This window comes from Mustela lutreola, chromosome X, assembly GCF_030435805.1.
Source record: "Mustela lutreola isolate mMusLut2 chromosome X, mMusLut2.pri, whole genome shotgun sequence".
Classification (NCBI taxonomy): domain Eukaryota; kingdom Metazoa; phylum Chordata; class Mammalia; order Carnivora; family Mustelidae; genus Mustela; species Mustela lutreola.
In genome coordinates, this window is record NC_081308.1 from 14,720,441 (window position 1) to 14,740,750 (window position 20,310).

The window sequence follows — 20,310 nt, forward strand, 5'->3', positions numbered from 1 at the left end:
TATATCTAGTGCTTCAGAGAGGGCAAGGAACACGAGGACTGCAAGGTGTCCATTGGATTTAACAACATAGACACCTTTGGCGAGTGCAGGACTGAATTCATCTCGGGAAACACGAAGTTACACTGTAGAAGCCTGACATGACATGATTTGCATGGAAACCTGGAATAAATATGCTGTGTTCTGACTTCCCTTTCTTGGGCCTTAAGAATATATATGATTATCCCAAGGCAAGGAAAAGTCTTTTTAAAAATTTCCATCATTGACGTTCCCTTCATGATTACGATTCAGGCATGAAAATTCCTGACTCTTTCTATTAAAATATTGAATACTATTACATGAATGATATCAGAGAGAGTGTAAAGGGCCAACTTGTTGTCTTCTAGTCTTTTCTTTGTCTCTGTTCTGTCTCTCCCCCCAACCCCCCTTCCTGCACCTTCATTCATTTACTCTAAGATTTAGGATATCTGAGAAATTCTATCTAAATGAAAAGCATTCTCCCACACAGCTTCCCCCAGCTGCCACAGCACACTTCTCCGAGTACTCACAGCAGCTACACATCCTATACCTAGCACGTATTTCTTAAGTTGCCTTGAAAATTGTTTCATGAAAGCTTATCTTCCTTCTCCATGCTATAAGCTCCTTCCGAGTAGGGATGATGTCATTGGCTGCTTTTGTTCTTTCCCATCATGCCTAGCGAAAACTTGGGTAAGTAGTAGTTTCAACTAAACTCTAGTTTCTCAAGTTCTTCATACTTGCATGACGTAAGTAGGAGTTATCAACATTTAATCAGTTTTGAACACCATTGTTTTCTTTTTTTTCAGGTATGGCTTCACAAAAGAAATTTTGCATAAATATAAGGTAAGGCTCATCTTTTTTTTTTTTTTTTTTTTTTTTTTAATGCATTCTCTTTGCTGCTTATCCATAGAACTACAAAAAAAAAAAAAAAAAAGAGCCTTTGGGAAGGGTGATGGGTTTAAAAAAATAAACAAATAAAAGCACAGCAGGAAGCTCTGGCCAGGGTAGAGGCCTCATTTTCTTCCTGGACCAAACCAAGCTTTTTCATTGTGACTTTCATTGTTAGTTTCAGCAGAGATACAAACATATTCTATTGTTGTAATGGTACCCAGGATTTGTTTTACGGTAAACATGCAGATACAGAAATGATTATCACAAAGGAAGAGATTTGTACTCACTCTAAGTGAGTAAAGGAGTGGGCTGTGGATTGGTTAGTTTGCATATGAAAGACACTCATCTGCATATGAAAGGTAAATCATCTAGGATTTCTAGGAATTAGCTACCTCTGGGAGGAGCAATCTCTCCTCTAGGGTCAGCAAGGCGACAAGTTGTCAAAGTATCAAAAACATAGAATAAAAAACAAACAAAGGTAGAATAAAAAGACATGATTAATGCATGCTGGTGGGTTGGTGACTCCATGACTCCTTTGTGTGGCATGAAAGCTGATGCTTTTTGTGATAAACTTGAACTTACCAAAAAACAAAACTTACTCCAGTTCTTACCTACAGATGCATGGAAAGAAAATCTTACAAATCTTAGAAGATGTCTATACCTGGCTCCCAATTGGTACAATCATTGACAATGAAATCCTGGTCATACATGGTGGGATATCAGAGTCCACAGACTTGAATTTGCTCCACCGCATAGAAAGACACAAAGTAAGAAACAATGTTTACATAAATCTTGTCTCAGAGTTTTTATAAGGGGATGTACACCTCTTTTCATTTCTAATTTTGTATTCACTTACGTTTTAGTAGTTGTCATAACTCTGCAAAAATTAGTACAAATTTTAAGAAAATCTATGATTGCAAGATAAAGAACTGAATGGGTAACTTCTACATATGGCCAAATGTATTTTTTTAACTTCATGATGTAAGTGGAAAACGAGGAACTGTTGGCATTTCATATAGTTTCTAAAAGTGAAGAATCCTGATATTTTAAAATTAAAATTTCTGATTAATGTTGTAGTAAAATATACATAACATGAAATGAACCACTTTAATTAACCATTTTTAAGTGTAGAGCTCAGTGGCATTAAGTACATTCTCATTGTTGTGCCATCATCCCCACCATCCATCCCCAGAATTTTTCATCTTCCCAAACTGAAACTCTACCCATTAAGCAGCAGCTCTCCAATCTCCCCTCTTCCTAGCCCCTGCTGACCACCATTCTATTTTCTGTCTCTGAATTTGACTACGCAGGGTGTCTCACATAGATGGAATCATAGAGCAATTTATTTCTGAATTGCTATGACTTCTCTTATACTCCAAATGGCTCAGGGTATTTTGGGGGGAAATGTTTTAAACTGAGTAATCAGATTCAGTACAACAGAAGCAGAGCAAGAACAGGGACAGAACCTCTAAGGGAAGAGACTGGGTGTGGCCTGTAAAGCTCCCATACTTAGCAAAGGGCTCCGGCTGGGTCTTGCCAAGTGACTGGAATTATCTGGGTCCTGTACCAGGGCCCAGGCAAAGCCCGTAGACCGGGGCATAGGATGTGCCCTGTGAGCCTGAGGACCAATAGCAGCTCCAGAACCAGATGATCGGATACGGTCCTAGTGAGAAGCCTGAACCCTCACCCCTCCAAGACTGAGAGTCAACTTCCAACCAATCCAGACAAGTAGAGTCCAGAGCTGGAATTCAATTTGGTATAGACAGAAGTGTGACCCCTCTTCACCTTGAGTTTCTGGAACCCTTATCACTTTATATACATATGAAAGATAGTATTATTGCTAACTTCTCATCCTTTTAATATCAGCTTAAATGGACCTCCTCCTCTGGAAAGCCTTCCATGACCTCCGGACTACGTCAGGTCCGCTTCTATCTGCTCTCAAGTCCCTTGTACATATCCTTCATAACAGTTACCAGAACTGAGTGTAGAATTGGGGTACTACTTACCATCCTCCCCTGCTTCTCTCATTCACTGATAGAAGTCCAGCACCGAAGATGCAGTGAATACTTTTTGTTTTTTTACTTTTTTATAATCTATGTTCTTTAAAAAATTTAAAATTAACATATAATGTACTATTAGCACCAGGGGTACGGGTCTGTGAACTGCCAGGTTTGTACTTCATAGCACTCACCATAGCGCATACCTTCCCCAGTGTTCATCACCCAACCACCCTCTGCCTACCGCGCCCCTGCTGCCCCGGCAACCCTCAGTTTGTTTTGTGAGATTAAGAGTCTCTTATGGTTTGTCTCCCTCCCGATCCCATCTTGTTCCATTTATTCCTTTCCTACCCCCTAAACCCCCCACATTGCCTCTCAACTTCCTCATATCAGGGAGATCATATGATAATTGTCTTTCTCTGATTGACTTATTTCGCTAAGCATGATACCCTCTAGTTCCACCCATGTCATTGCAATAGCAAGATTTCATTTCTTTTGATGGCTGCATAGAATTCTAGTATATATATATACATATATATGTGTATATATATATATCACATCTTCTTTATCCATTCATCTGTTGTTGGACATCTAGTTTCTTCCCATAGTTTGGCTATTGTGGACATTGCTGCTATAAACATTAGGGTGTATGTGCCCCTTCAGATGATGTAGTGAATACTTAATCAGTGTTTGTTGGCTGTGTCCCAAGACATTTAAGACCAAAGTAGGGAAGACTGAAGACAAAACTGGATAGAAACATCTTTACCACCCCTTTCCTGATTCTGTGGTGATTTTACATCCCTCCTCTCCAACCTCACCCAACCGTGAACATATCTCCTGGCTTGTACCTGTTGTTCTGGTAATTGTTAATAGTGCCTCCATTTACTCTCAGTATTCTGACTGCAGTAAATTTTAAGGTCACCCCGTGTTGAAGGCTTCTTTCTCATGGTATCAGCAAATAGTCAAGCTAGTAAAACATTTTGATCAAGATAGTTTAACATAACGAGTGGACGTGATTCTAGGCAAGAGTGAGGGAACATGATGTTTCAGTCGGTCAGGTATTGTCAAGCACGCAGCAGGAGTGCGGTGCTCTACCACCACCCGCCATGCGACAGCAGCGCTCATCAGCCATGGCAGCCACTACAATTGATCTGATCGAAAACTTACCCTTTTCTGAAGGGAGCCTGAGCAGCCAGCCCTCTCTAGAGCTTTCTGAGCTATGAAGAGCATGGCTTGGGGTGCCTGGGTGGCTCAGTTGTTTAAGCCTCTGACTCTTGGTCTCAGCTCAGGTCTCTATCTCAGGGTCATGAGTTCAAGCCCTAAGTTGGGTTCCATGCTGGTTGTGGAGCCTACTTGAGAAAAAAGAAAAAAAAAAGAGCATGTCTCTGGAATGGCTGTTACTCTCTCTGTGAAGATCAAAGGGTGAGAGCCACCTTGACCTAGTAAAATTCATGAAGCTCTGACATCAGACAGCCAAAGCTAGCTTTACATTCTACTTCTGCCACTTCCTGGCTGGGTGAGTGGGTATGAAAGGTCTTGAAACCTTGGTTTCTGCCCCTGTGCATGGAAGCTAAAAACACCTACTATATTGAATTGTTAGGAGGATTAAATATAATTATTTAGGTGAAGAAAACAGCATAGAGTAAGCTCTAAACACAAAGCACTCTCCCTCCAACTCTCTCCTCTCTTTCCTGATACTTGGAACCGAGGGTTGAATTTTAGTCACCAAGACACCCCTTGGGGAGAAATTTTTAGGCCAGGAGTTTTCCCAGGAAAACAAATTTTACCTCCTTTGGGGGTCATCATTCCACCCACTCATAAGCCTGGTTTTAAAGATAGAAATCTGACTTGTGTACTTCTTGTGTCTTCTACCCCTCCTAGAATGAGGTTGAATTGGCAGCACATACTTGTATTAAATACAGTTGAACTGTAGCAAAAGTAGAAGGTTTAAGACTTTGGAACTCTACCAAATGAAAAGCAAAAGTAGATTTTCAGGTCCAATTTTATACCTTTCCCGTTTTCTCCGCTTTCCCATCCCTTAGGACCCTCTAAGGGTAGGGATGACCACACTTCGGGGTTTATGCCGGCTGTCGTGGTATGGTTGTTAATGGCAGCAGGGAGTAGGGTTGGGGGAAACCTGATGACAACCAACTTCTAGGCTCATCAAAGGCATTTTGTAAGGTGGGTAGGCTGGTGGGGCTGTCAGTGCAGAGGAACAGAGAAGGAAGATTCTATAAGTCTGAGATTCTAGTTTAGAATTCTTTCAGCTCCCTGGCAGGGGGTAGGAGAAAGGATGGCTAGCAGCACTCCCAGGAGAAAATGGTGGCGTGGAACTTTAGGGAGGAGCTGGGCAAAGTGTTCTGATCCTAAGTGGCCTGGAAAAACACACCTTCTTCATCAGCTGAGGCACAGCAATAGAGACAGAGAGGCAGTGGGCACTGGAGTTTCTGCCGGCAGCACATGAAGCACAGGTTTGGCTAAAGTATGAATTTGTTTTGTAGATGAAATCTGTGCTGATGCCACCAATTTCCGTAGATGAAGACCATGATGCTGACTTGAGGAAAACTAAAACAGGTGCAAATGTTGTACCTCGGGAAGTCAAAACAAATGAATCCCCTTCCGAACAGTTACCAAAGCATGAATGGGAACAGGTAGGTATCAAAGTGTTCACCAAAGTGGCAGTGAAGATGCCGCATTGATGATGCTGTCCCTTAGATCCATAACAAGTGACTTACCTTTATAAGCAAACTCTTCTTTCTGAATTCATCACTATACTTTTAATAGCTTCATTGAGATAGACTTGCATTTAAAGTATATAATTCAGTGGTTTTGGTATATTTACAGTGTTGAGCAACTGTCATGACGATCTAACTTTAGAACGTTTTCATCACCTGAAAAAGAAACTCCATACCTATTACTAGTCACTCCCCCTTCCCTCCCCAATCACCCCCTCCCCCAGCCTTAGGCAATCGCTAATCTACTTTTGGTCTTTATAGATTTGCCTATTCTGGACATGCTATAGAAATGGACCCATACAATATGCCTGGCTTCTTGTACTCAGCCCAATGTTTTGAGGTTCATCCATGTTGTACTTCGTTGTGTGGATATGCTACATTTTGTTTATTCCTTCATAAGTGGGTAGACATTTGAGTTGTTTCTGCTTCTTGGCTATTATGAATAATGCTGCTATGAACACTGACATAAAAGTTTTTCTGTGGGCCTAGGTTTTCATTTCTCTTTGGTATATACCTGAGAATGGAATTGCTCAGTCATAAGATAATTCTAAGCTGAACATTTTGAGAAACTTCCAAACTGTTCTCCCAAGGAGCTGCGCCATTTTATATTTCCATTACCAATGTATGAAGGTTCTAATTTCTTCACATTCTCACTAAAAAATTGTCTCTCCTTTTGATTATGGCTGTCCTAGTGGGTGTGAGGTTGAATCTTATTATGGTTTTGATTTGTTGTGGTTTTGGTATTTCTCTAATGATGTTGAGCATCTTTTCGTGTGCTAATTGGCCATCTGTATATCTTGGGAGAAATATCTATTCAGATCCTTTGCTCATTTTAAAAATTGAGTTATTTATCTTTTTATTATCGCATTGTAAGAGTTCTTCATATATTCTGGATATAAATTCCTTATCAGATATATTATTTGCCAATATTCTTTCCTATCCTGTGGGCTATCTTTTCCTTCTCTTTGCAGCACCAAAGTTTTTAATTTTGATTAAATCTAATATTTGTTTTTTTTACTTGTGTTTTGGGGGTTTTATCTCAGAAACCTTTGCCTAACCCAAAGTCATGAGGATTTATTGCTATATTTTCTTCTAAGAATTTTATAGATTAAGCACTTACATTTGAGTAATCCATTTTGAGTTAATTTTTGTGTATGCTGGGAGGTAGGGGTCTAACTTTATTCTTTCACATGTGGATCTCCAGTTATTCCAATACCACTTATTCTCATTGAATTTTCTTGGCACTTTTACCAAAAATCAACAGACCATAAATATGAAGTTTTATTTCTAGACTCTTAATTCTACTCCCTGATCTATATGTCTATCCTTACATCAGCACTACACAGTTTTGAATACTGTAGCTTTGTAGAAAGTTTTGAAACTGGAAAATGTGAGTTCTTTGTTTTGTTGTTCTTTTTCAAGATTGTTTTGACCGGGGGCGCGTGGGTGACTTAGTTGGTTGAGTGACTGCTTTCAGCTCAGGTCATGATCCTGGAGTCCAGATCCATGAATATGGAATGTCTTTCCATGTATTTAGATCTTTAATTTCAACAATGTTTTTAATAATGTACACTGAGGCACTTGTTTTGCTCAAGTGATATTATCGTAAAACAAAATTGTTTTTTAAATTACCTTTAGAAATACAGTTGACTTGTGCATACTGATCTCATGTTATGAACCTTGATAAGCCTGTTTATTCATCCTAATGATTTTTAGTGGTTCCTTGGGACTTTCTACATACATGAGCATGTTATCTGTGAATAGAGATAATTTTGCTTCTTCCTTTCCAAACTGGCTGCCTTTTATTTCCTTTTCTTCCTTAATAACCCTGTCTAGAACCTCCAGTACGGCATTGAATAGAAGTGGTGAGAGTAGATAGACATCCTTTTTTTATTCCTGATATTAGAGGAAGGCATTCAATCTTTCACCATTAAGTATATTAGCTGCCCTTCATCATGAGGAGGTTCCCTTCTGTGCATACTTTGTTGAATGTTTTTATTATGGAAGAGTGTTAGATTTTGTCAAATGATTTTTTTGTATCTATTAAGATGATCTTATGGGGTTTGCTCTTTATTCTATCAATATGGCGTATTACATTGATTGATTTAAACCAACCTTACATTCCTGGGACAAATCCCACTTAGTCATGGTGTGTAATCCATTTTATATGCTGCTCACTTCAGTTTGCTAATTTTTAAAAAGGATTTTACATCTATATTCATAAGAGTGTTCTGTAGTTTTCCTGTGATGTCTTTGGTATTAGCATAAGACTGGCCTCATAGGATGAGTTGGGAAGCATTAGGTCCTCTTCCACTTGTTTGAGGAGTTTATGAAGGACTGATAATTTCTCTTCAAATGTTTGGTAGAATTCATCAGTGAAATGACCTGAGCCTGGGCTTTTCTTTGTAGGAATTTTAAAAATTACCAACTTAGTCTTCTTTCTTGCTATAGTTCTATTCAGATTTTTTATTTCTTCTTGAGTAGTTTGTATATTAGTAGTCCTGATAGTTCCTCTTCCTTGGAATCTGTCCATTTCATCTAATTTATCTTGTTGTTTGTAATATATATACATTTAAATAAACATAGAGTTGGTAGTGCTGTCACCTCTTTCATTCCTAATTTTAGCCAGTTGAGTCTCTTTTTTTCCTTGGTCAGTCTCACTAAGGTTTGTTAATTTTATTGATCTTTTCACAAAACCAAGTTTTGGTTTTATTGACTTCCTTTATTATTTTCTGTTCTCTCTGTCATTTATTTCTACCCTAATCTTTATTATTTCCTTTTTTCTGTTTGCTTTAGATTTCGTTTGCTCTTCTTTTTCTAGTTTCCTAAGGTGAAAGGTAATGTCATTAATTTGAGATCACTTGCCTTTTATAATGAAGCTATAAATTTCCCTGTAACTACTACCTTAGCTCCATCCTGTAAGTTTTGCCATGTTTTGCTTTCATTTTCATCCATCTGTAAGTATTTTCTAATTTCCCTTGTGATTTCTTCTTTAACACATACATTATTTAGCAGCATGTTATTTAGTTTCTGCATATTTGGGAATTTCTCATATTTCTTTCTCTTACTGCTTTGTACTTGAATTCAATTTTGGTTGGAGAACATACTTTATATGATTTAAATCCTTTGAAAACATAGTGATGCTTTTTTTATGGATAGTGTATGGTCTATCTTGGAGAATGCTCCATGTGCTCTGGAGAAGAAAATGTATTCGATTCCTGTTAAGTGGAGTGCTATATATATATATATATATATATCTGTCTTTGAATATATTTATCTGTCTTTGAATATATTTATAATAGTTGCTTTGAAATCTTTGTCTGCTAAGTCAACACCTATTCTCCTCAAAGGAGATTTCTATTGCCTGCTTGTTTTTCCTTGTGTATTTTTTTCTTTGCATGTCCTATAACTCTTTTGTTGAAAACTGGGCATTTTAAGTAATATATTGTAGTAACTCTAGATAGTTATTCCCATTTGTGTTTTCACTCATTTGTTTAGTGCTTGACTTGACTAGGTCAGTGAAGTCTGTGATGGACCTCTCAGTGTGTAGCCTCTGATAGCACTCTTCAGCCGGCCGCCTGGAGCATGCAGTTTCCCTGACAGCCAGGGTGGGGGCGGGGGGAGTGGGCACGCAGTCATTGTACTTTTAGGTAGGCTCTCTTTTATGGTCTCTTTCCCTGATTTCCCTCTTAAGCTTTGGTGCACCTGCCTCTATTTGTATCAGACAACTACTTGTATCAGCAGCTGTTGGTCTTCACTAATTGCTGGCTAATTGTGCTATTGTTCTTAACAATGCCCCAGGGCTCAGGAATAGCTCCACAATCTGATCCTATTAAAGTCCTTCTCCTTTGCAGCCGCAGGGTGGTACAATCCTTGAGGCTTATTCTGACCCTCTGAGGCTCTTCTCATCTGCCTGCCCCTTTCCCTGATTCTGTCGGTGAAACTTCGGTCTGGTCCACTCTTGCTACTAGTATCGTGGAACCATCAGCTTTCTTCTGATTGCTTACCTCTAAGAAGCCTCTATTTCTTGACTCTGTACTCTTATACCTTGACTGCTGAAAGTGTTGACTGAAATGTGATTTCTGTTGTAAAATATCTTCTAATCAGTGAAGAGAGAGAGAGAGAGGTGGGGAGATGGAGAGGGAGGGAGAAGAGGTAGGAAGAGAGGAATAGAATTCATCAACAGCTTGTGCATCCAAAGAATTTAAAAATAGAGAAGTAGGGGCGCCTGGGTGGCTCAGTGGGTTAAAGCCTCTGCCTTCGGCTCGGGTCATGATCCCAGGGTCCTGGGATCGAGCCCCACATCGGGCTCTCTGCTCAGCAGGGAGCCTGCTTCCCTCTCTCTCTCTCTCTCTCTGCCTGCCTCTCTGCCTGCTTGTGGCCTCTGTCTGTCAAATAAATAAATAAAATCTTTTAAAAAAAAATAGAGAAGTACAAGAGACCACCTATAGCAAGTAGTAAAGGATACCGACTTAGATTCTGAGACCCAAATTCCAAAGACCAAAGGTTAGAACAAGCACTTCGAGGATGGTGAATAAAAAAGATGATGCCAAAGAGATTGGAGTTGCACAAAAAGAAAATTCTGGCCTCTGGAAGCCTAGGTAAGTTAGAATTCTAGAGAGACTGAGTCTTAAGAAAGGGGAGGGAGGAGACTGGGGATCATGATTCTGTAACAGAACTTCCCGCCACCCCAACGGTAGAGACATGTAGGCATCTTGCCGACTCCGTGTACATCGCTGGATCTTAGGGTAAAATGGACCAGAATCTCATTCCCATTATTTTAATAATTTCACCTTGTACCCTTATGTTTTTTTTCCTCTCAGTTGCTGGTACAAAGTGAGCATGCATACTTTAGTTAGCTAGAGTTGAAATTTCAGAGAAAACCAGATTTCATACTTTATTACTCAATAGCTCTGAGCTATGTTATAATAAAGGTCATAGGCTTCTTATTTGTCCCCTACTCACCGAAGTGCATGATTCTTGGCAGAGTGCTATAATTTAAGGTTTATCTTATGTTCACTGATATGTGGGGCATCTACATACTCAGAGCTATGTCACTGTATAGAGACGAGCATGATACCCTTCCTTTAGGACCGACTTGCAACAAGAAGACCAGAGAGGTTTAAAAAATAATTTTAATTATTTCCTGAGTGACTCTTTTCTCTTAATTCACTCATTTAATATTCATTTAGTATTTATTCAACACTTGCACTGTTCTAGACTTTGGAGAATGTCAGTGACCAAAGGTCTGTTACCTCCTGAAGCTTACATTCTAGGGGGAGGAGTTAAATAATAATATAACAAAAAGCAAGTCAGTTATATAATTTGTGAAGTGGGAAGTTCTACAGAAAACAATTAAAACCAGAACAAGGTTGGGAGAATCAGGAGAACCGGAGGCGGAGGGCAGAGCTGTAATTTTAGATAGGGTGGTCGGCCTCCTCGCACAGGCTCCCGAGAGGGAGATGGCTTGTTTGTAGTCACTTGGCTAGTCACTGAGCCACAGGGGAGGATGGATTCCTGGTCCACCTTTAACGCCCATGCACCTTTTCCGAAGGGCAATACGACTTCGGAGTGCTGGGGGGTCTCAATAAGAAAATGCACTGCGTCAGTGTCTGCTTAACCAGGGCGGCCATGAAGCAAGGAGTAGGCATCTAAAGCAGTTTTGGTTTGGCTGGAAGGTTTGGGTTGAGCACAGCTTTTCCAAAGACATGTCCCAAAGCTGGAAGGAGGACACATCACGGAGGGAAAATACAAAAGAAGAGTTACTCTGTAGCTTTAGTGTCTGAGAAATGAAGCATTTAGATACATCTTTTCGGAGCTATTAACTCTCCCCCAAGACATACTTTTGGCAACTGGATTATTCAGAGCCGCAGACAGCCCAGGGCACTTCTTGCTGGATTTATGTTGGATTTAGGAGGTTTAAAGGCTGAGACACGAATAGATTTTTGTTGACCAGGACCTATTAAAAACTGTCATTCAGTAAAACCTTCCCAGTTTTTGGTCTGAAAAATTTCAGGAAAGAATGTTGAAAATAACTAGTCTTTCATGCACTTACCACTCACAAGGCCTTTGCATTTCAGAGGAGAGGATGTTGTTGGAAGGAAAGAGACTTGTCTCTACGGAGGAATTTGTTTTCACCAACAAAGGATCTCAGGATCAAATCTGTATTATAGCCACAGTCTGGCTCAACAGAGTCAGGTGAATGAATTCTAGACAGAAAACAAATGCAAACTCATGGAATGGATAATTCTGAAGACATTCATCTCTATAAAACTCATACCCCCTTTGACTTTGAGTCAAAGAAAAATGAATGTTTGTTTGCTATATCTTTCTCATTTCATTGATGAGCCAACTAAAGCTCAAATAGGTTCAATGATTTGCCCAATATGACACAGGGGATGCTTGAGGAACTAACTCTTTGGTCAGTGCTTATTCTAGTTCAGAAGAATCCATCACATACATTGAATTTATGTACATTTCGACTACATGTATATGACAAAAAGGAGAAAAGTATGTAAAATTGTATTGTCATAAAGCTTATTTATCCCATTGTACACTCTCACTTATATAAAATATTCTCACATCCATATTAGTGTATAAAATCGTGTAGTGCACATTAAGGGTAATTTAAAAGGTTTTCCAGGGGCTAATTTTGGCTATAAATGACACATTCCATGCGAGAATTTAAAACTGAATCCCCTCTTTATAAAACACAATTTCTTGTGTTCCGTGTTTCTGCCTTCCTTATACTAAAGGTCAAATCAGGACCCCCAAACATGAATTCATGGTGTAAGAGCCAGATATGCCAATACAAGTGTTTGTTTTGTCATAAACACCACCAAGGTAAATGGGCTCCATTTTATTTATTTGTAGGGTAGGATTGTGCCAGTGTTGGAATTCAGTAGGGGAGGAAAGGGAATCCTGGTCTGAATCTTCTTTGGGGGGTTTTAGCTCTCACTGCTGTCAATCATCAAAAATTCCCCAAGTGTCTGGTTCATACCTGATGGAGGGTTGCTACAGGCTCTGACCAGGTGCTTATTCCAAAGTTCTTCTACCAGTTCTGCGCTTCTCTCCACCTCACCGTCTTCTTCCTCACTTATTTCTAGCTCCCCTTCAATATCAGACCTATAAATGGGTGTACAGTCCAGTTTACTGGGACAACCATTTCTGGTTCTCTTGTTAAGACCTGACTTGGACTTGCCAGGGTAAGTGCAGAACTTAAAATGCATGGTCCTTCAAGCCTGCAGAACAAAAACAGGGAAAAGACAGACTCTTAGAATCACACTCTGTTAGAACTTTGAGATACTTTACAAGTCACCTGGCCCAAACCCCCACTTTTAAAGATCTGGAAACTGAGACCCAGAGAGTTTTCTCGAGGCTGCACAGCTTTAGTGACAAAGCTAGTTTTTCTCACTACTGCTTTAATGCCTGTAGGAGTTTAGATAAAGAAACATTATACGTAGATCAGAACAATAAAAAATATTCTTAGAAACCTGGATCTTCAGTCTTGGGCATCATGTAGGCTGCGTTTTCCTCTTTCAGCCCCAAAAGGAAATGTTATGATAATAAAATACTTGTAGATTTAGGAGGACACATTGTGGAAACCAGTCAGTGGAACTGAGAATGTTTCTATCAACGGGACAAAAAGGAAAGGAGATGACTTAGGAAGTACTCTCGGATGAACACTTGTCTATATTTGTGCTGGGAGAAAGTCTTCCTCATGCTATCTGCTCAACAGGACAAAAACCAGGGCCAAAGCCACAGCTGGGAGATCTACCTTACCTCTTTGAACATATTAAGAACCTCTAATGTGTGTTCTCTGTGGGGAACTGTTTTCTCCTTGGAACATGACAATGTAGCTCTTTTAAGAGAAAAGACCTTGAGGGGCACGTGGGTGGCTCAGTCGTTTAAGTGTCTTCCTTCAGCTCAGGTCATTTTCCCAGGGTCCTGGGATTGAGCCCCACACTGGGCTCCCTGTTCAGCGGGGAGCCCGTTTCTTCCTCTCCCTCTGCTGTTCTCCCCCACCCCCCACTTGTGGTCTGTCACTCTCATTCTCTCTCAAATAAATAAACAAAAATTTTTTTTTTTAAAAAGAGAAAGAGAAAAGACCTTGGTAGATTCAGCAATTGTGAAATGATCATGATAAGATTTTTAAAGACGGGGCGCCTGGGTGGCTCAGTGGGTTAAGCCTCTGACTTCGGCTCAGGTCATGATCTCAGGGATCGAGTCCTGCATTGGGCTCTCTGCTCAGCGGCGAGCCTGCTTCGCCCTCTCTCTGCCTACTTGTGATCTCTTTCTCTGTCAAATAAATAAATAAACTCCTCAAAAAAAAAAAAGATTTCTGAAGACAGACCAAAAATAGCAAGGGCTGACTCTTCGTGATTATGGAGTCTGGCTGCGCCAGTCATTGGTAATGAGTGGACAGGGATTGTGGTGACTGTGGGCATTACAGGTATTGTGGCAAAGATTCATGGAGGAGATGAGTCCACACCAAGTTTGAAGGAGGAACGAGGAACAGACTCTGGGATCACTTGGGTTAATACTTCTGGCAAATAAGCTGGAATCTAGAAAGACAGACTCTCGCTTATGAATAGCGGCCTAATCTGGTTTGTTGCCCAAAGGTTATCGATATTCTGTGGAGTGATCCCAGAGGCAAAAGAGGCTGTTACCCAAACACAAGTCGCGGAGGAGGCTGTTATTTCGGACCAGATATCACCTCCAAGATTCTTAATAAGTTTCAGTTGAAGATGCTGATCAGGTCTCATGAATGTAAGCCCGAAGGGTATGAAATCTGCCATGACGGGAAGGTAAGCAGACGGTGGTGGTGACAGCATCACACACATCCTCGCCCCAGGCAGTTTTTCTTCCCAGGATGCATCTTACCTAGAGGCTCATGGGAAGGTGACTTCCTCAGGACCAAAACAGGAGGCCACGCTTTGGTACATAGAAACAGGAGACTACGAGGTTCACACAGGTTATCTGAAGGGGCCTCAGTGTGCCTTACCCGAAGAGCTATTTGGCTTATTTCCCTGACCTTCCTGAATCCCAGAGATAGAAATTCTGACACGTAGCTCTAAGTGCACCCGCAGACAGGCTGCCTTCTTTATTGATCAAAAGGTGGCTTTCTGGTGCAGTGCAGTGGAGAAGGTACTTACCCTCACAGAGCCCGTCAAAGGCAGCCGTGAGTCTGGCTGGCTCTCCTTCACCTTTGGTACTTGCCCTGTGCAGGGCAGAGCCACAGAGCCTCGCTTCTCCTCACCGAGCAGGTGAGCTCTAGCGAGTCGCCCGCTGTGGTCAGCGTAGCTGCGGACGCTAAAGTGGAGCGTGTTGGGCTCCTTCCATGGTGTCTGGTAAGGCCAGAAGAGGGCTGAGGAGCGGGTTCCTCATTCCAGGTTGTCTTGGGATGTCCCTTTTCTACCAGAGAATAACAATAAATAAAACAGAATACCAAACCATGTGGCATCTCTGTTTCAAGGCTTTCACTTTTCTTACCTCCCATTAGTTCATTTTCGGCTCCTGCTCGGGTTGTGAGATAGTGAAGGCAAGTATTCTTTAAGGTTTCTTCGTACTGGGCCCAAGCTCCTGTCCACGACCAGGGTTACCCTGCCATCTCCCCCTCCATGGCCCCAGGGCTGGTTCCTTCCCAGCAGAGTGGTCCTGGCCACTCTGTATTGGGGCCACTACTTTCTCTGCCCTTGAAGGACTGGTTTTGTGCAGGGCCCCAAGCCCTCTACATCAGTCAACTTGGAGCAAAAGAGAAAGACTGATAGTAGAGGAGTTTTATTTTGAACACTCAAGTATCACAAGGAAAGAAAGCAAAGGCATTACCAGCTTGGAAAATTAGAATTTGCAAAACCAAGCGTTAAGTAGATTTCTAAGGTACGGAACTGGAATTGTACACAGGATCGCAAGGCTAGGCCCTACGGGGGTGAGTGACTGGAAGTTCATATTCCCGCGAACACTGATTTTGAAGCCTTGTCGCTCTTCAGTGGAATCACAGAAAATCCTGTCAGACTTGGGTCATTTGTATGGATTTGGAACTTTGCTTTTTGCTTTTTTAGGAATGGAGCTATTTCTGCCTTTACTGAAGGATCTTTTAAGAACTAACTCTACGCGAACCTGGCCCTCTTTTTCTTTAATCAGGTTGTTACGGTATTTTCTGCTTCTAATTATTATGAAGAAGGCAGCAATCGAGGAGCTTACATCAAACTGTGTTGTGATATGACCCCTCGATTTTTCCAGTACCAAGTAACTAGGGCAACGTGCTCGAGGCCTCTCTACCAAAGGTATGTATGCTCCAAGGAGAATTCTGAGTGCTGCTACTGGTGACCCAGTAGAACCAGTCCAGAGTGACTAAGAGCAGCCATGAGAGTGAAGACAACTCCTTACTGGTCACTCATTGGTATAAACACAATAGAATTAGGTCCAGACACCAAGCAGTGAATGCATTCATATTTGAAACCAAGAGGAGCAATTTTCAGTTCATATGTCTCTTTAAGTGGGTAAAGCCATTAGTGTCTAGGAGCAGCCTCTAACTGAATGTAAAGAAAAGAAGGTCCCCACATCCACCTGCTGCCATACCCGAAAGCCCTCCCTGTCCCCCAAACAGCCCTGTGTGCTCTTGCCTCTTGGTCGCTTTTCTACCCTGAAGCGTAGAATGACAAGAGTTGAGTGTCTCTCCGTGTGATGGCCTCCGTAGCTTATCTTCCTTTTCCCCATTCAACGTGATCTTTTTAAGACGTTTTCATTATAAAATGAGTATGTTTGTTGTTAACAAGTGAGACCAAACAAAGATGTATACAGAAAATGCTAATGATCTTCTCTCCCCCTCCTTCTTAATGATCCTTTTTCCCAGAGGCAGCTGAAATTGATAGCCCAGAGTGGACATTTCTTCCCTTTTCTTGCTCTACAAGAATAAACAAACCATTATGTTCATCGAATTTAAAAAATGTTGAGCACCTCCTGTGTATCTATCATACACTGTACCAGGCACAGACGATAGAGTAATGAACAAAATAGGCAGAAGTCCTTTCCCTCATCCAGTGCAGATCCCAGAGGGGAAGGAGAAAGGCAGTCTGTAACATACAAACTTTTTTTTTTTTTTTTTTTTTTTACAAAGATAGAATCACACAGCACACTCTACAACTAACTTTTTCTCTAAAGATGGTATCATGAACATTACTCCAAGTGAATACACGTAGTCCTAACTCAATCTTTCTAGTAGATGTGCCATAAAAATTATAGAGTGACAAAATCTTACTCAATTGAAGGCCATCCAGCTTGGTTCCAGGGTTTTGCACTTAAAAGCAATGTTGTATAGAACAAATACTTCTCCGTGTGTCTGTGTGTGTGTGTGTGTACATACATACATACACACACACGTGCATGCATACAGCCATAAGTTTTAGTACTTTTTTAACCAAAATTTCAAAATGTGGAGTTTATAGATTTATGGTTTAAAATTTTGCTGGATACTCCAAAAGAGTTTTAACAATTAACAATCTGAAAAACAACATACCAACTTTTCCACATCCTTATTAGTCTCAGATATTACTACACTTCTTGATTTTTGCCAAGCTGTTGGATCAAAATGGTAAGTCTCATTGTTTTAATTAGCACTTTTGCCTATCTTATGTTTTTGGACATTGCATTTTTCTCTTCTTTGAATTTCCTATTTGTATTATTCCTCCATTTTACATTGGGTTGTTTGTCATTTTCTGATCAATTTTTAGGAGTACTTTGCAAATGAGGGATAGAGGATTTTTACAGTTACATTGTATATATTTTGTCATTTTGCTTTAGTTCTATGAAAGCACATTTTTGTATATAATTTCATCGTATCTTTTGGATTTTCATCTTTGTTAGAAGAATGTCTCCACAACAAGTTTATATTATATTATATTTTATTATGTTAGTAAGTTAATCTCAAATTATTTTAACAGCTTTGTTGAGGCATAATTCACACACCATGAAGTTGACCAGTTTAATTCACCGATAGGATATTTATAGAGTTGTGCAACCATCGCTATAACCTAGTTTCTTCTTCTTTTCTTTTTTTAAATTAAATTTATTTTTTTTCATTGTTCCAAAATAATCTAGTTTTAAAACATTTGTGACATTCTAAAAGGACAACTTGAACCCATTAGCAGTCACCAGTCACTTACCTCTATCACAACTCTAGGCAACCAGTAGTCTGTTTTCTCTTTCTGTCTCTATAAATTTTACCTGTTCTGGATATTTCATGTAAATGGGATCACACAATATGTGGTCTTCTGTGACTGGCTTCTTTCACTAAGCACAATGTTTTTGAGGTTCATTAATGTAACATGTATGAACGCTTCATTCCTTCTTATGGCTGAGTAATATTCCATTATATGAATAGACCACATTTTCTTTTTTTAAAATTAAAATTTTTTTAAGGTTTTAATTCCAGTGCAGTGAACACATAGTATTACATTAGCCTCGAGTGTACAATATAGTGATTTAACAATTCCAGACATCATCCTGTGCTCAGCACGAGTACCTCCTTCATCCCCATCACCTATTTCACCATCCCCCCCCACCGACCACCCCTCTGGAAACCATCACTTTGTTCTCTATAGTTCAGGGTCTGTTTCTTGGTTTACCCCCCCCTTGTCCTTTGTTCATTTGTTTTGTTCCTTAAATTTCACATATGAGTGAAATCATATGGTATTTGTCTTTCTCGGACTGATTTCACTTAGCATAGTACTCTCTAGCTTCATCCATGCTATAGCCAATGGTAAGATTTAATTCTTTTTTTGGCTGGGTAGTATTCCATTGTGTATATATATCACTGCTCTTTATCTACTCATCAACTGATGGACACTTGTGTTGCTTCCATATCTTGAGTATTGTAAATAATGCTTCCATAAACATAGGGAGGCATGTATCTCTTTGAATTAGTGTGCTTGTATTCTTTGGGTAAATACCCAGTAGTACCATTGCTGGATTGTAAGGTATTTCTATGTTTAACTTTTTGAAGATCCTCCATACTGTTTTCCACAGTGTCTGCTCCAGTTTGCATTCCCACCAGCAGTGCGTGAGGGTTCCCGTTTCTCCACATCCTCACCAACACCTGTTGTTTCCCGTGTTGTTGATTTTAGCCATTCTGAAAGTGTGAGGTAATAGCTCATGGTGGTTTTGATTTGCATTTCCCTGATGGTAAGTGATGATGAGCATCTTTTCTTGTGCCTGTTGGCCATCTGGATGTTGTCTTTGGAGAAATGTCTGTTCTTGTCTTCTGCCCGTTTTTAAAATTTGATTATTTGGTTTTTTGGATGTTGAGTTTGATAAGTTCTTTTATATATTTTGGATATTAACCTTTTGTCGGATATGTTATTTGCAGATATCTTCTCCCATTCCACAGGTTGCCTTTTAGTTTTGTGTATTGTTCCTTTTGCTGTGCAGAAGCTTTTTATTTTGATGTCGTTCCAATAGTTTATTTTTGCTTTTGTACCCCTTGCCTCAGAAGACCTATCTAGAAAAAGTTGCTATGGCTAATGCCAGAGAGGTTACTGCCTGTGCTCTCTCCTAGGATTTTTATTGCTTCAGGTCTCACATTTAGGTCTTTATTCCATTTTGAGTTTATTTTTGTGTATGGTGTAAGAATGTGGTTTCATTCCTTCCACGTAACTGTCCAGTTTTCCCAAAGCCATTTGTTGAAGAGACTGTCTTTTCCTCATTACATATTCTTTCCTGCTTTGTTGAAGATTAATTGACCATATAACTGTGAGTTTATTTCTGGGTTTTCTATTCTGTTCCATTGATCTCTTTGTCTACTTTTGTGCCAGTAACATATTGTTTTGATTACTACAGCTTTGTAATATAACTTGAAGTCTGGAATTGCGATAATGCCAGTTATATTTTTATTCTTCAAGATAGCTTTAGCTTGAATAGCTCACATTTTCTTTGACCATTCATCAGACCATTGATGGAAAGTTGTCTTTTTTCCACTTTTTGGCTATTATGAATAATAATGTTTTGAACATTGGTGGACAGATTTTCTGCATACATATGTTTTCATTTCTCTTGGGTATATACCTGAAAGTGGAATTGTTAGATTATATGGTACCTTTATTTTTAACATTTTGAGTAACTTGTAAGCTTTTATCCCCAAGGGTCTGTGTAATTTTACATTCCCACCAGCAGTGTATGAGGATTCCAGTTTTTATACATCCTTGCCAACCCTTATTATGATCTTTTTTATGGTAGCCATTTTAGTAAATGTGAGATAGAATCTTATTGTGGATTTGATTTGCATTTTTCTAATGACCAGTAATATTGAGGGCCTTTGTATGTACTTATTGGACATTTGTTTATCTTCTTTGAAGAAATGTCTATATCAGATCCCTTTTCAACTTTTTTTTTTTTAAGATTTTTATTTATTTATTTGACAGACAGAGATCACAAGTAGGCAGAGAGGCAAGCAGGGGGGTGTGGAGCAGGCTCCCTGCTGAGCAGAGAACCCAATACAGGGCTCCATCTCAGGACCCTGGGATCATGACCTGAGCCAAAGGCAGAGGCTTTAACCCACTGAGCCACCCAGGTGCCACCTATTCAAAGAAGATTTTATTCATTTATTTGAGAGAGAGAGAGAACAAGCAGAAGGAGGGGCAGAAGGAGAGGGAGAAGCAGACTTCCTCCCCTGTGCA

At 40.0% G+C, this 20,310-nt stretch overlaps 1 protein-coding gene across 1 annotated transcript in view; it reads left to right on the forward strand.

Annotated features, from left to right (window-relative positions):
* The window catches only part of PPEF1 (protein phosphatase with EF-hand domain 1), a 112,152-nt gene that overhangs the window by 76,149 nt on the left and 15,693 nt on the right, over window positions 1-20,310 (forward strand). The window contains exons 12-16 of the mRNA XM_059158383.1: window positions 822-858; window positions 1,524-1,673; window positions 5,405-5,554; window positions 14,260-14,445; window positions 15,782-15,924. Coding sequence (XP_059014366.1) covers window positions 822-858; window positions 1,524-1,673; window positions 5,405-5,554; window positions 14,260-14,445; window positions 15,782-15,924 — 666 coding nt within the window. The remainder of the gene's footprint in view (window positions 1-821; window positions 859-1,523; window positions 1,674-5,404; window positions 5,555-14,259; window positions 14,446-15,781; window positions 15,925-20,310) is intronic.